General features: G+C 43.8%; 1 protein-coding gene across 2 annotated transcripts in view; it reads left to right on the forward strand.

Annotated features, from left to right (window-relative positions):
- Positions 1 to 13,898, forward strand: part of LOC311045729 (receptor-type tyrosine-protein phosphatase mu) — a 227,676-nt gene that overhangs the window by 127,378 nt on the left and 86,400 nt on the right. For both annotated transcript variants that reach the window (XM_084057748.1, XM_084057749.1), the window contains exons 13-14: positions 9,356 to 9,629; positions 13,677 to 13,713. In XM_084057748.1, the coding sequence (XP_083913874.1) occupies positions 9,356 to 9,629; positions 13,677 to 13,713 (311 nt within the window). The remainder of the gene's footprint in view (positions 1 to 9,355; positions 9,630 to 13,676; positions 13,714 to 13,898) is intronic.

Here is a 13,898-nt window from a genome sequence, read left to right on the forward strand (position 1 = left end):
TGCTTGATTATTTTTTATCTTATTTGTCATTACTAGACAATCTTTACACATTTAAAGTCCCTGTCCACATGTCTCATGGTGTCGAAAAATCTTCTTTGTTCAATGAATAGTATTCATAGAGTATGTATTAACTACGGTATATAGTATTTAAAATAAATGTCCCCCCACCCCGGGGATCCAAAAATACTCTCTTTCCTTTCCCTCATAGTAGCTATATTTTATTCTTCTAGCTGATTGTGAGTTTTTTCCCTCCATCATTCAGTCTTATACCCTTAGCTTCTGGCAGAAACTAGACAGCTTAGATGCAGAGGGCGCTACAAGGTTTTCGGATTGTTCTAATTGGCCAATCACAAGAGGAGGTAAATGCAACAGGTCGAAAGGATGTGGGCTCCATCAGGCTGAACTTCATCCATTACTGCTCACATTGCTAAGTCAGCAGAGTGTCCATCATATATATTTACAATGTCTAGCTAATAAGTGGTCACTGCTAATACGAGGTCCATTCCTACAGATATACACGGGGAGGCAGGGTTGAATTTGGAAATAACAGGAATATACATTGATGCCTCCCATCAAAACCCACTTACTTTTAGAATATACTGTTGAACCCTATTGCAACGGCTGTTGTGTAATGTTGGCAGCCTGTCATGAAGTCGAGTTTAGACAGTGTCCCAAAAAAAAAAGACAGTAAATGAGGAAGACTATGTAATTCCAAATAGCTATTAACACATTCACTGCCAGGGGTTTTCTAAAACAGGCAGTAGCTTCTGCCAGCATTTTTAAGCATTCTGACTAATCTTTCAAGAACCACAGAATATTTATCTGTGCTTCCGTGAAGAAGAAAAAAAAATCATCGCGACCTCCCGTTCGCTTGTTATACACCGTTTAAAATAGCGTGTCTTGTCAAAAATACATAGTAAAACACAGGAGCCGAGATACAGAATTATTTCCCAAATCCTTTAACCAGGAAGTGAATGGAGTAATGAAGTCTTGTACTGTAGCTTCAGGTGTAATCTTTCTGCAAGTGCCCAGATTAAACTGTGTGCCTCTATTAGAGGATGTACAGTAGCATCTTGAATATAAAACATGATAAACAACCAGAGGCAGATTTGAGCTGACTCTTTCATCTGACGGGGGATAAACACTTACGCTAGCTGTAAAACTGAATTTTACACTATCAACTCATCAGAGTCCTTTAAAGCTTACACCCCAGAGATCTTTAGTCAGGCTTGTCAACTCATGTTTACCGTAGTTGCAGCTGCCTAGATTAATACCCCGGCAGCCGAGTGGGGTGAAGGGCCTGAACGGAAAAGACAGAGTGATCTGCTTTTAATCTTCTCTCAGGTACAATTCAGAGGGCCTTAGTCAGTCTGCCATTCTTTCACCGGGCTAATTACAAAGCGCTAATTATAATTAACGGAGCAGCCGTTAGAGGAGCCGAACCAGAGCGTCCATTAATTAGCGCACTGGGTTCGCTCTTTTGTTTACCGCAAAAAGCCGCGATCGTTCGACCCGCCGCTATACCACCAGATGAAAGCCTCAAATTTGTCTTTTGAGATAATATCTCAAAGCTCATATTATATGAGCTTCAGGTTGAGCCCCCCACATACCACCCCCCCTAACTTGAGTCTGTTGTATGAGCAGGAACATACTGTAATTGTTTGCTAATGCTTAACGACGTAATCCTAAACATAGCTTTTGTTATCTAATGAGCTTTACACAGTGATACAAAACCCGCGCTCATTAATAAAGAAACACAATGCTTTTTGATATGGAGATTTGGTGTTTGTAGGAGTATGTGTCGTGACTTAAACAATTTCCTCGCTGTTCATCAATGGAATTCACTACTGTACATTCAACAACTCCAACCTGCGAGCTAATCAAGTCATCCTTTGATCACAGCGATGCATAAAATCTTCAGGCAGGTTGCTTACAGTACCTCTTTCAAATCTGACTTCCTTCATGTGTCCAATGTCCTGGAAATATGAATTGTTAAAAAAACGGGGGGGGGGGGGGGGGGGGGAGAAAAAAGGGTGGCAGTGAAGGACAGCAAAGAGGAGAGATTATGATGCAGGCTCAAGACGAGATACTGGTGGCCTTTTGATGCTGTTTTCCACTTCTTCCTCAAGTGACACAGGGCTTTGAAACTTTAAGGTGACTGCACTGTAAAGAGGCTTCCACTCACAGCACTGGAGTCAGCCGGGATGTTTGGATGTGCTGGCTGGCCAGTGACGATAAATTCAGGAATCTGGCATTTACAACCACAAAGAAATGAACAGTACATAGTTAGATGGTTGATCTATTCTATAGTATGAGTAACTGGAACGGAGTGCAAAAAAAAAAATTTGGAATCTCTAATAAATCCGGCTTCATTTTCGCCGGAGGGATGGCAGTGGTGTACAGTGCAGTGCCACACTGAGGAGCTGAGCACAGCGGTGGGAGACCTGATTCTGTAATGCAATCTTGCACACTGATTGGGTTTGGGAAGTAATGCAAGCTCCAGACGTTTGAATTTCAAATAGCAGATGTTTTGCCGTGATACAGGATGAGGGGGTGGGGTGCGGGGGCGTGTGAGGGGGGACATAGGAACATCAAACGAAATCTTCAGTTCATGAAAGAAAAAAAAAAAAAAGGCAAGACACGATAGAGTGTCACTTTCACTCCAGCACACTCCCGATGCGTTACATTAGATGTATCTCGGGGAACCTTAACAGTACTCAGTCAGTGCTGACAGTCAATTTTCTCATATTTGTGTAATTGCTAATGTGTTTAAAATTTGCGAGATGGATTTGGCTAAGTAATCTCCGGGGGTTGACACATGTAGCTGGGAACAGTTTTTACCAGAGGGGACGCTGTTTCCTTAAGAGGATTAGCGATCTGTCGATCAGTCATGTCGTGTTAAACTAATGTTTGCAATGGCCTCTTGTCAGGGCCAGAAGACGCCTCCACACTACCCAGCATTAAAATGAGTGTTTACATGCCTCTGACGGGGGGGGGGGGGGATTTGGGATGCTTTCCTTATCATTCACACTGCTAAAACAGGCCCCGTTCTCTTTGCTACTCTAACCTTTGCTTTGAGCAGCCTCACACGCATACTACATGTATATGTATGCAAACACTAAGGAGCAGTGGTGGTGTAACACCGGTTTCCAACCTTGTGGGCGCTGGAACTGGGTTCTGAAGCGTAGCTACTACCCTGTGGCGTTGGATTATCTTAGCAAACCATATACTATAGCCTGAAATCAGTTAAGTGATTTTGTTTTTACAGTCCCAAAAATAGGCACAAACTTTCTTTGATCATTACGTCTCGGTGGTTAATAGCTGTAGCACAGACATGACAAAAGCTGATGCATTTCGCCATTTGAAACGGCAAATGTAATCTATGGCACCCTCTAATTTGTTTGCTTTAATGGTTTATGGACACCAGGGACAGATAAATGTGAGGAGAAGACAGAGGCGTGGAGGCTGGATGCTGGGTCAGGAGATGTGTGTTACTTACGACACCTCTTAAATCAGACAGATATAGGGCCACTATAGCACAATCTCGCCGGTTCGATAACGTGAGCGAGCAGCTAGGTGAACCGATTAGCATTAAAGAGAGAGGGAGAACGAGATAGAGGCAATGTGTGGGTGTGGGTGAGAGAGAGGGAAAGAGAGAGAGAGCGAGAGAATGGGAGAGGGTGGGAGGTACACGGTGATTGAAAAGCTCCAACGTACCCCCTTCCTTCATCTGCTCAAACAGCCCCAAGTTCCTCCCCTATCAGCCCACGTGAAAAATAAATCTGAGTTTCAGGTCACAATCCAGTCGATGCCAAGTCAATCCGCCATAATTGGTTGGCGTCACATGGCGGACCGGGCTGAAATCTATCGGGCAGCCAGGCGGGAGGAGGCCTAATTGGTGTCAGCTTAGGTTGCGGCGCTGCTGCCGGAATACAGGTCCAGGCCTGCTGGCCCCGCTGGCAGACCACTTTTAACAGCTTATTCCATTCTTCTTCTCCCCGGTCTCCGTCCGCTTTTACACGTCTGTCTCTCTCTCTCTCGCTTCCTCTGTGTCAGTTCCAGCCTCGGTTCGGATGAGAGATGCTGAGGATCGCGGGAGTTTGGGAATTAACCGCAATTATGGGGAAGTTTGCATGCAGGACGCGTGGTGTGAGCAGCAGGATACCTTTGCTGAAGGTTTCCTTTGAATCCCATGACAGAAGTAGTATTATCTGTTTGTTGTTTGTGAAGGTTTGTGGTCTGTCACGCAGGAGCAGAGAACACAAATGCCACGTTTACACTTAGTTGCTCTCCGGTGTCGTGCAATGCATCACAATAAGATGCAATGCTCTGCATTTTGCGCTTGTTGATCGGCTATGTTTGGCATGAGACACCGGTACGCAACTAAGTATAAGTCTGGCTTAACCACTTGGAGCCTGGCGTCCCTATTCGGTTCATGGCGAACATTCGGCGACAATAGAAGATCTGCAAGCTCACGCAATGAGCATATAGAACGGCTATTTGCAATGAAGAGATTTGGTATAGCGGGGAAAAAGGAGGGAGCCAAGTATAGATCCCTAGGGGGACACTAGGAGTACAGTATTATAGAAGGGGAAAAAAGCTTAATTTAGACCTCATCATAAGACTGCATCGTTCGCCAAAAAGAATGACTTCTCTTCATATGTATATATTTTTTTAAGCGAACATTTTTAACTCAAATCTTTGCCTCTGAGATTCCGTGGCACAAAACCATTTTCAGAGAGGGGTCCGCGGCCAAATATATATATATATATCAATTAGGGGTCCTTGGCACGAAAAAGTTTGAGAACGACTGATGTAGTTCCTCCGTTGTTGTGGTTGTTGTTATCTTTTTGTTGCTCATTCGTGTCATGCTAAATCAAGCATGTGACCGGTCTGTCAAAGTGACTCATAATGTAAATTGTGAACTCAGCATGTGGTGACAAGGTGTCATCTGCTCAAAGGGACATTAACATGACAGCAGTAATTACAGCAAAAATCATCACGCCGACTGCAAATACCTAATATTAAAACTAATCAGTCCCCATTATGGCTCACACTGTCATATACAGTAGACTGTATGGACACCATTATGGTCGCTGTCAGGCAGAAACCTCATATGACAAAAAACATTTGTTTTCAGGAAATGGGGGGGGGGGGGGGGGTGTAGTCATTATTTAGTCACAAGCTCTTGTTCATACTCTTTATTGGTTAAATGTTTATAAAAACCAGAGACACACTTACTGTAACTACTTTCAACCTGGCATCCCTATTTTGGGCATATCATTATACTGTAGGTGAAACATTTCAAATATTTTTTTGCAAAAAGCAGATCTGCAAGCTGAAAACGCGATGTGACATGTTTTGAACTTGTAGATCAGCTATTTTCACTGATTGTTGTGTGACACTGTCACGTGACAAAAGTATAACATTTATTCATGACATAAAAACGTTAAAAAAAGATGAAACATGGAGATACAAGGTTTCTGCCAGACAGTGACAATGGACTCTTAGTGCTTATTATGATGACTTCCACTGTTTATGTATTTTCTTCCTTTTACTAATTTATTACTAGTTGTTGTATGGTGTGTATTGGTTGTGTTCACTACTGTTGCAAACCAAATTGCCCCATGGGGACAATAAAACCTATCCAATCCAAAAATCCAATCCAATCATTATAGGAGCAAGAGGTGAACATGTAATATTTCTCAAGGCTAGCGGTAATAACTTCCTTTGAATATCCGTCTTCATAATCATCATAGACCTACATACTGTAGCTTCTCAGCTAAAATTGAGTACATTCAAACCGGTGGAATGTGGGCATTACTGGCTCCGAGAGTTATAATGACGAACACAAATATTATTTTGTCGGATTGCAAATCCATTGTGAGGCAGGTGATGATACTGTATCTGCACAGAGTGCAGAGAAGCAGAGAATTATTTGAGATTTCCACCTTACAAGACTCAGCTTCAGCCTTGGAGCCTGATAGCCTGTGGCACTTGATATTTTGCCCGAGGAAAGGAAAGCAGGGCCTGTTCTTAGTGCATACTCTATCATTAAATCATGGCTCAGCCCCATCATCATATCATAAGGAGCCACTCAGGGGGAGACAGCTTTTGTTCTCATTTCACTATCTGCAGATTGATTTCGAATATCAACTACCCCGGTATAGGTGAAAAGTAAAATAATATACACAGCAACAACATAAGTGAAAAGTAGATAAGTGAAAGATTGTTAGCTGTCATAGTTGTACTCTGGTATATATATATTTTTTTCCTATTTTTTACATGCTTTAGTACGTGTGTTCCAAATACTGATGCAATTCGATTACATTTGCCATTATGCTTCAACTACTCATTCTATTGGAGGTGAAAGGGTTTGATAGAATGCAGAAATAAGATCCACTTTTTAGGATTTGTTAACCCATTAAGACCTGGAACGCATCTGTGACATTTTTTGATTTGAGCTAAAAAGCATTATTTGACACTTTGGCGTGAGAATGTGTGCAAATCTTTGAATATATATTCTTTTAAAGCGAACAAATTTAACTCAAATCTTTGCTTCTGGGGGTCCCTGGAACAACAAGGAGCACTTAACGAATCCTATCCATTGTGTGACTGCCCTCAGCGCTGAGTCTCTGTCTAAAGGTTCCACCTATACAGTAGCTTCCTCCCCCATCTCTCCTGCGCTTTGCGGCTACTTACTGTGCGGCGACTCCACCAGACCTATGACCCCGGCTCTCAATAGGGGACGGTAATTAAGGGCTGGCTTCTCCCGCAGACTCTCAGCACGATTAAATATTTCATCACCTCCCATTTTCACACTAAACGGGGGCGCTCGGAGGAATCAGGCCACACCCAAGCAGGCCCGCGCAAGAGGGGTTTTGGCTAATGACACGGGGAGCACTTTATGATAAACTATAGGGTTAAAGATCACATGCTGTACGGCCAAGAGGGATGTTTAATCATCCGACGCCGTCTGCTGGGAACAATTGATCATTTCTCGAGGTGTTTTGGAACACGACGATTACGGTGCCGCTGAATATTCTGCTGAGATCCGCGTGGCGTTTCAGTAACGAGGGCCCTCCAGCGTGGGCGACGTGCCAGAGAGGCCAGGGAACGCACAGGATGCTGGAGGCGGACTTGTGTAACTTAATTAACTATATTTATATACACTGCATATTCTATTTCCAGATAACCTTTTCATGCGGCTCCCGACAAACCCAGAATTTATTACGGATTAGCTTTAACCAAAGGTCAGATTACCATTAGTCAACAACATACACTACATCTTCGAGCTCGGGTCGGTGCACGCGCCCCCCAGCTCATGTCAGGCGTGTGATCCGAACTCCACGTTAATGATGTTTTTTTTTTTTAGACATGGTTTGTCATGCAAGTAGATCTATTTTGATGATGCTTCCTCGTATGAATGAATGAACCATTTACAGGTTCCGGGAAAAGTAATGAAAGAGGCTAGCCTTAAGCTCTACACAGGTCATACGTTATGACGTTACCCCTTACTGTAGGTACGGTATAAGGAAAACCATTTGAATAATTTAATGACGGTACAATATCCTACTTATAACCTTATTTCCCTCTAGTTCTTAGAGCTTTACATTGGCTACCTGTCTGTCCAAAAACTGATTTCAAAATACTAGGTCTGCTACAACTCGGTTCTTTTACATCAAAGCTAAAAACCTTTCTATTTGCAGCTGCCTTTTATTGATATTTTTTAAATCATTCTTCTGCATTATGATTTGACTGTCTTATTCTTTCGGGGGTTTTTTTAGTTTTTTTTTTTATTGCATTCAAATGTTTGTGTTTATTTTGCTCTTGATGTCTCAATGCTTAATGTTTTATATAAAGCGCTTTGAATTGCCTTGTTGTTGAAAAGTGCTATACAAAAAAACTTGTCTTGCCTATATACCTTATTGACTGGAGTCCCCCAGATGTGAATAGTAGGCCCCATCCATTTTTCCTTTTTACACCGAAACCAAATACCTTGGTGTGAATCTGCTATTTTCTATTTTTTTCTGCTAATCGGCCATTTTCGCCAAATCTTTGGCCCAGTTTAGGGATCCTAGGGTTCCTGTGGTTTTAATGGCCGCAAGTGTGAGCGCAAGTCTCCAGTCGGGGTCTGGTATATTCTCCATGGCAGCTGTAAACAGCCTCTTTGTCAGTCAGTGACTCAATAGATTTAACAGGTGGATGTGAGGCGCATACTAACGTGGCCGTCTATAAGACTGCCAGTCTCCCGCCCCCTCCAGCAAAGTGGCCCACGTGGAGACAATGTCATCTCTGTGAGAGGCATAGAGGGGCTGCAGTTTTGATCTAGCTAAACACCAGGCTGGGATGGAGAGGAAATAGAAAGAGACGTTGACCTTTTGAGTTGTTGAATAATGAAAAAGCAAATAAAGTCGGGGGCCCTGTCCTGTGTCACTGCTCATTTTTCTCAAAATGCACTTGGGAAAAAGCCAGAGATGTTGGAAGGTTCTGCCTTTGCCTTTCCTTTAGTTTTGGCTTCTAGGAAAAAAAAGAAAAAATGATTGATTTGGATGGCCCCTTTGTACAAAGGATCTTAAATACTGATATGTTTCCCCCAAAGGATTAATAGCCATTTCGCAACCAAACCACATCATTTTAGATCCTCGAGGAACCAAATGTAAACACTTGTTTTGTATTTTTATAATGATGTATTTGTATTTTTGTATTTTAAGTAAACTATAACGTTAGAGTTTGTATTTGAGATGCACAAGCAACTGCAAAACTATTTGTGTGAGACCATCTGTCTATTTGTATGTACAAATTAGGGCTGCATGATTATGACTAAAATGATAATCCAGACTGTTTTTGCTTGTAATTATTAGTCTATTATAAGTCTATTGATGATGATGGATATTTGTGGAAAACGATTTTTATAATATTTGCTCATTGGTGCCATATATTTGGCCATGTAATGGCCAACAACTGCTGAATGAGGTGGTTAAATCGATTACTTTTGATTAATTGTGCAGCAAACACCAAAACAGACTGCCACCCCAAATGAAAGAATACAGTATGTGCAATACAGCTCATCTATGCACCCCTCTAGGTTGCTTCGTTAACTTTGTAATTCTGTACTGTAAGAGTAGCAGGTCAGAGAGGCTTCTTGTTGGTATATCAGCCAAGAACACGAGAGTCTATCCTTGTTTCAATGCGCTACACCCCTGGGAGATGGATTGCTGAGCACCTGACAAGTTTCTGAATTGGCCTGAATGTGTCATGTACTGTCTCCATTATGTCCTGTCTATAGTGTCCCTTTTTCAAGTGAATGTAAATGTTTAATGTATTCAACTGATGAAAGGTCTTGCGTTTCCAGTGCCTACCAGGTGGTGGTCGAGGAGGAGCGTCCTCGCAGGGCGAGAGGCACGGCGGAGATCTTGCGCTGCTACCCGGTGCCCATCCACTTCCAGAACGCCACGCTTCTCAACTCCCAGTACTACTTCACGGCCCAGTTCCCCGCCACGGGCATCCACTCCCCGCAGCCCTTCACCGTCGGGGACAACAAAACCTACAGCGGCTACTGGAACGCTCCTCTGTTGCCCCAGAAGAGCTACAGTGTCTACTACCAGGCCGTCAGCACAGCAAACGGGGTGCGTTGTTCAACTGATCTTGTATTTATCCAGGTCATCGCTCGAGTCCTCCCTGTCAGCAGTGTCTTAGTTACAATGTAGATATATTAGTGGGAAAATGTGCCAATTTTCAACCCGTACGCCCGATGATGTTAAACGCTGGGTTTGACATCATCGTTGCACAGGAGAAATAGGCTATGGAGAAATACACAGAAGACTTATATTTTAAGTTGTGAGTAATGTTAACTTAAGGTTGTGATACACAAGGTACCTCTGTGGTTAAATGGCATTCCTGCATACAGAAATATGTAATCATCTATATACTATCTATAGATACAGTATATACGGTATATAGATCACCCAGGCATTTGCCATTGCCTGATGGTATCCTACCCACGGTTGCAGTATTTGTACAGTACAGTACAGTACAGTACAGTACAGTACAGTACAGTACCTGAAAAGCACTTTGTGCTGGCCAACAAAGGACTGTGAGAGAATACTCACTTTTTAGCAAACTAGCTGTAGACAGCCCGGTCAGAGTACGTTCCTCACTTGAAAGCAAGCACTCAGTCAATCAAACAATGTAGATGTTAGGTTGACCTTCAGACTCAAAGGTTTGTCTGGCAAGTTGACGGACTGGCTGACTGACTGCCATGTCTAATGGGACTGAAGTGGCCTGAGTCCCCAGGACTCCCTGAGCACACACACAGACTCCATATAGAGACCCGTGCGCACATTTTCCGAACATGGTCCCTTTATAGACGTGGCTGTACTCTGCATGGTGGGGTGTGTACACAATACTGAAAGGGTCCATTTGTACCCTCTCAGAGTAAAATTAACACTCACCCCGAGACGGGATAGCAGAGCCATGGACTGTGACATGCGCTCCACCTCCCATTATCCAAGCCTGCTTTCCCTGTCTCTTCTAATAGAGCACCAGCAGCACCAGGTGCCAAGACGCTGCTTTGATTAGTGGGATTTTCAGGGGCACTTTACCCACCATGACACGGTTCAGTATTGTATGCAGGAGGGACGGCCATAGCTGAGTGGGTAGAGAGACCGTATGGGAATTGGAAGGTTGCCTGTTTGACCCCCCCCCCCCCCCCCCGCTCGCCCAGTCCAAGTGGAAGCGTCCCTGAGCAAGACATTTAACCCCTAACGGCTTTCATTCATTCTCATAACAAAGGCGTTAGAGGGTGGTATAGTTTCTGGTTGTTTTCAGTGGTCAGGGTAGTCCATGGGTCAGCAGTCAATAACAGCGAGCCAGACGATTGTTCAGCATATCGACAGCGTCGCTGAGTGGCAGGTGGGCCCTTCTATTGAGCAGGGCCAACACGTCTTCAACCAAGGGCATGCTCCATGCGGGGGCACAGGCAGAGGCTGAATACAAAGAAGAGTTTGCCCCCTCGAGACGGAAAGGTGCGCCCTGTCTGAAACCTTCCGGGCCGGGGGCCTGGAGCGATTGTGGGTCTTCCTCGAACAAACAGAATGAGAGAACAGAGAGTTTCTTTTGTCGACTGTATAAAACTCAAGCTCAATGATACACAGACACCGCCGTCATTGGTTTTTTACACGTCCAGGTTTTGATTTATGGCAGTCCTATGCACTCTCACTCATTAAGCAGTCATCGCGATGGAAGGTACAGTGCCTCATCCGAATGAGAATCACTTTAGACGTCAAAGTACGATAAATGTGCAGGACTTTTTATCCAAGGTGTTATTGGTGAAGGAACACACCGACACTCACTCAGGGCGTAAGTACATACAGTACTGACACAGTACAGTATGTACCGAGAACCATTGTAAGTGAAAAGATGTACAATAGACGAGTGATTCTCAAACTTTTTTAATTTCAAGGACCCACAGTTTGGTTATGCAGTTTGGTTACCCCATAACTCTGAGAGTGTACATTTACTGTACAAGTACATTCAGAGTTACAGACCCGTGAGGGCCCCTTTGATTCCTGACTGTCAATCATTTAACCCTGGAAACCCCTCAAGGACCCCTGGGGTTCCGGCTTTGAGAACCATTGCGATAAACAACACACCAAGCGTAATTATCTTTCACTTATAGGTGACATTAGCACTTAGTGAAGGCAAGAACCTTCCATAATAGCCAGTGTATTTAATTTTTTAACATAGCTGGCTCTTCAATGAAATGTCTGATTTGGTTTCCCATAATGTCTCTACTTGCAAAAAAAGGCATCTGACAGCTTAAAAGCCAGGATACTGTGAAAAGCTACGGTACTGTGAATGCACTGACCATGTGACATAGCTCTCTCTGTTATTCTCATTGTGTTTCTTGTGGCCTCCAAACTCTCCATCTCCAATACTCTGCGTCCATCTCCGATTGGATACGAGTTTGAGATCAAGCACGAGGACACGGCTCTCCGCTCTTTTATGTTGTGTGGTGCTCAACACCGCCTCTCATCTCCTCTCCCCGTCTAGTACAGGGCCATTGTTGATAGCCATAGTTGTGTCCACATATAGATGGTTTCAACAGTCTGTTGCTAGGAGAAAACCTCCGGTCATCTGTCTGCAGAGTATTAGGAAAGAGTATGCTCGACTCAAATTGAAAACAACCACATCTGATAATAATGCAGGATAAAGAAAGCCTGTGGACGTTTATGTGTAGGATGGCCGAGGCGGCTATCAAGCTGTTCACCTCTGTTGGAGTATGTACTGCACAGTAGTTTCCCCTGGAAACAGTCACAAATCGAATGCTCACAAAGGTTGGAACATTCGGGGGAGCAGTGTTATTGTTTGCAGTCTGGAAACGTCCAAACTTTGTCCAAGGTTTGTGCTCAGACCTGGAACTTTTACTCAGCAGAACCAATTCGGAAAGCAGGCTTCACACAGTGTGTCAGTTTGAGGGCCCTGGTTGTGTCGCTGTCACAGGGCTCTGGTTTCCTCCCACAGTGGCTGGGCACTTCCAGCCACTGGCTGTGGCTGCAGAGACAGATCAGGGTTGGCAGTCAAATCAGCAACAACAGCCCGGCGCCGCTAATCTGCACTGTGGTGGAGTCTCGCACCTAACAGGGTTTGGTGTCACAGTCGTTGAACTTCGACCGATGATAAGACAGGGGCTGGGGGGGTGTAGGTGGGACTGGGGAGCACTCTCTGGACTGAGAAAAAGTTTTCTTTTTGTTGAAAATCCATCATTTTTGTTGAGCCCTTGTGCAATAACATTGTTGAGGTTTGTTTTAATGTCCCCAAGGGGCAATTTGGTTTGCAACAGCAGTCAAATAGGTTAAAAAAATCCATAAAATCAATACAATATAGATGTATAGTAGATAGACACATAAACCCATGTACACAGTTCTAGTTAGAGCCAACATCACTGTTGTTGTTGTTGTTGTTGTTGAAGTAACAAGGAAGAAAGAGACATGGGGCCCCCACCATATCACATCCAGCAGACCATAGTGAATATTAAAAGATTGTTCCAAAGTATTTTGTTGTGCTGCAATCCAGTCACTCTGTACTGGCGGTGGCAGGATTAAAAGCCGTAGCTGTTGTGGGTGTTATAAATGCTAAAAGTAAAAAGTTTTATTTGTCACATAGAGTTATACTTTCCACAGCTTGCAGTGAAACAGTATCACATTCCAGTGACAATGTGCAATAGATAAACCAAAAGATAATGTAACCCCCCTCCCCCCCTAAGGAAATGCTAGATGCAGTACCATGTACAGTTAAGATAAGAGTTAAGATAAGATAAGATAAGATGCAGCTAGAGCATGTAACTATATAAATACACGTGGCATGTAATGTTGAGATATTTTACAAACATGGAAGAATACAGTATCTAAAAATATATTGAGTATCTAATGGAATAAAACATGTACTGTAATGCAATGAGATAATGACAATGTGAGGTAATACATTATGCATGTGTGGGCACCACAAGTCCCGTTCTTGTCCAGTCGCGTGCGTGCATGCGTGCGCGCTCGTGTGTGTGTGTGTGTGTGTGTGTGTGCACGCGAGTGCGTGCGTGATATTAATCCCTGACCACCCTCTTTTCATCCCTCTCCATCCCTCTGTGTCCCTCCCTCCCTCCCTATCTGTTCCTACAGGAGACCAAGATCGACTGTGTTCGAGTCGCCACCAAAGGTAGGAGCAGACGGCTTACCCATGCAGGATTAAGTGTGGTCCACCGAGGACATTCTGGCCCAACACCACTTAAATCAATGCAGCTGTAGATCTTCTTAACACCCACCCTGCACCTGGGTTCTGAGAACTAACACCATTAACATGCTGTAAATGATTGGGCACTCGTACAAACACACACCCACTCA

The sequence above is a fragment of the Gymnoscopelus microlampas genome, assembly GCF_963454915.1.
Source record: "Gymnoscopelus microlampas genome assembly, chromosome: 5".
Lineage (NCBI taxonomy): Eukaryota > Metazoa > Chordata > Actinopteri > Myctophiformes > Myctophidae > Gymnoscopelus > Gymnoscopelus microlampas.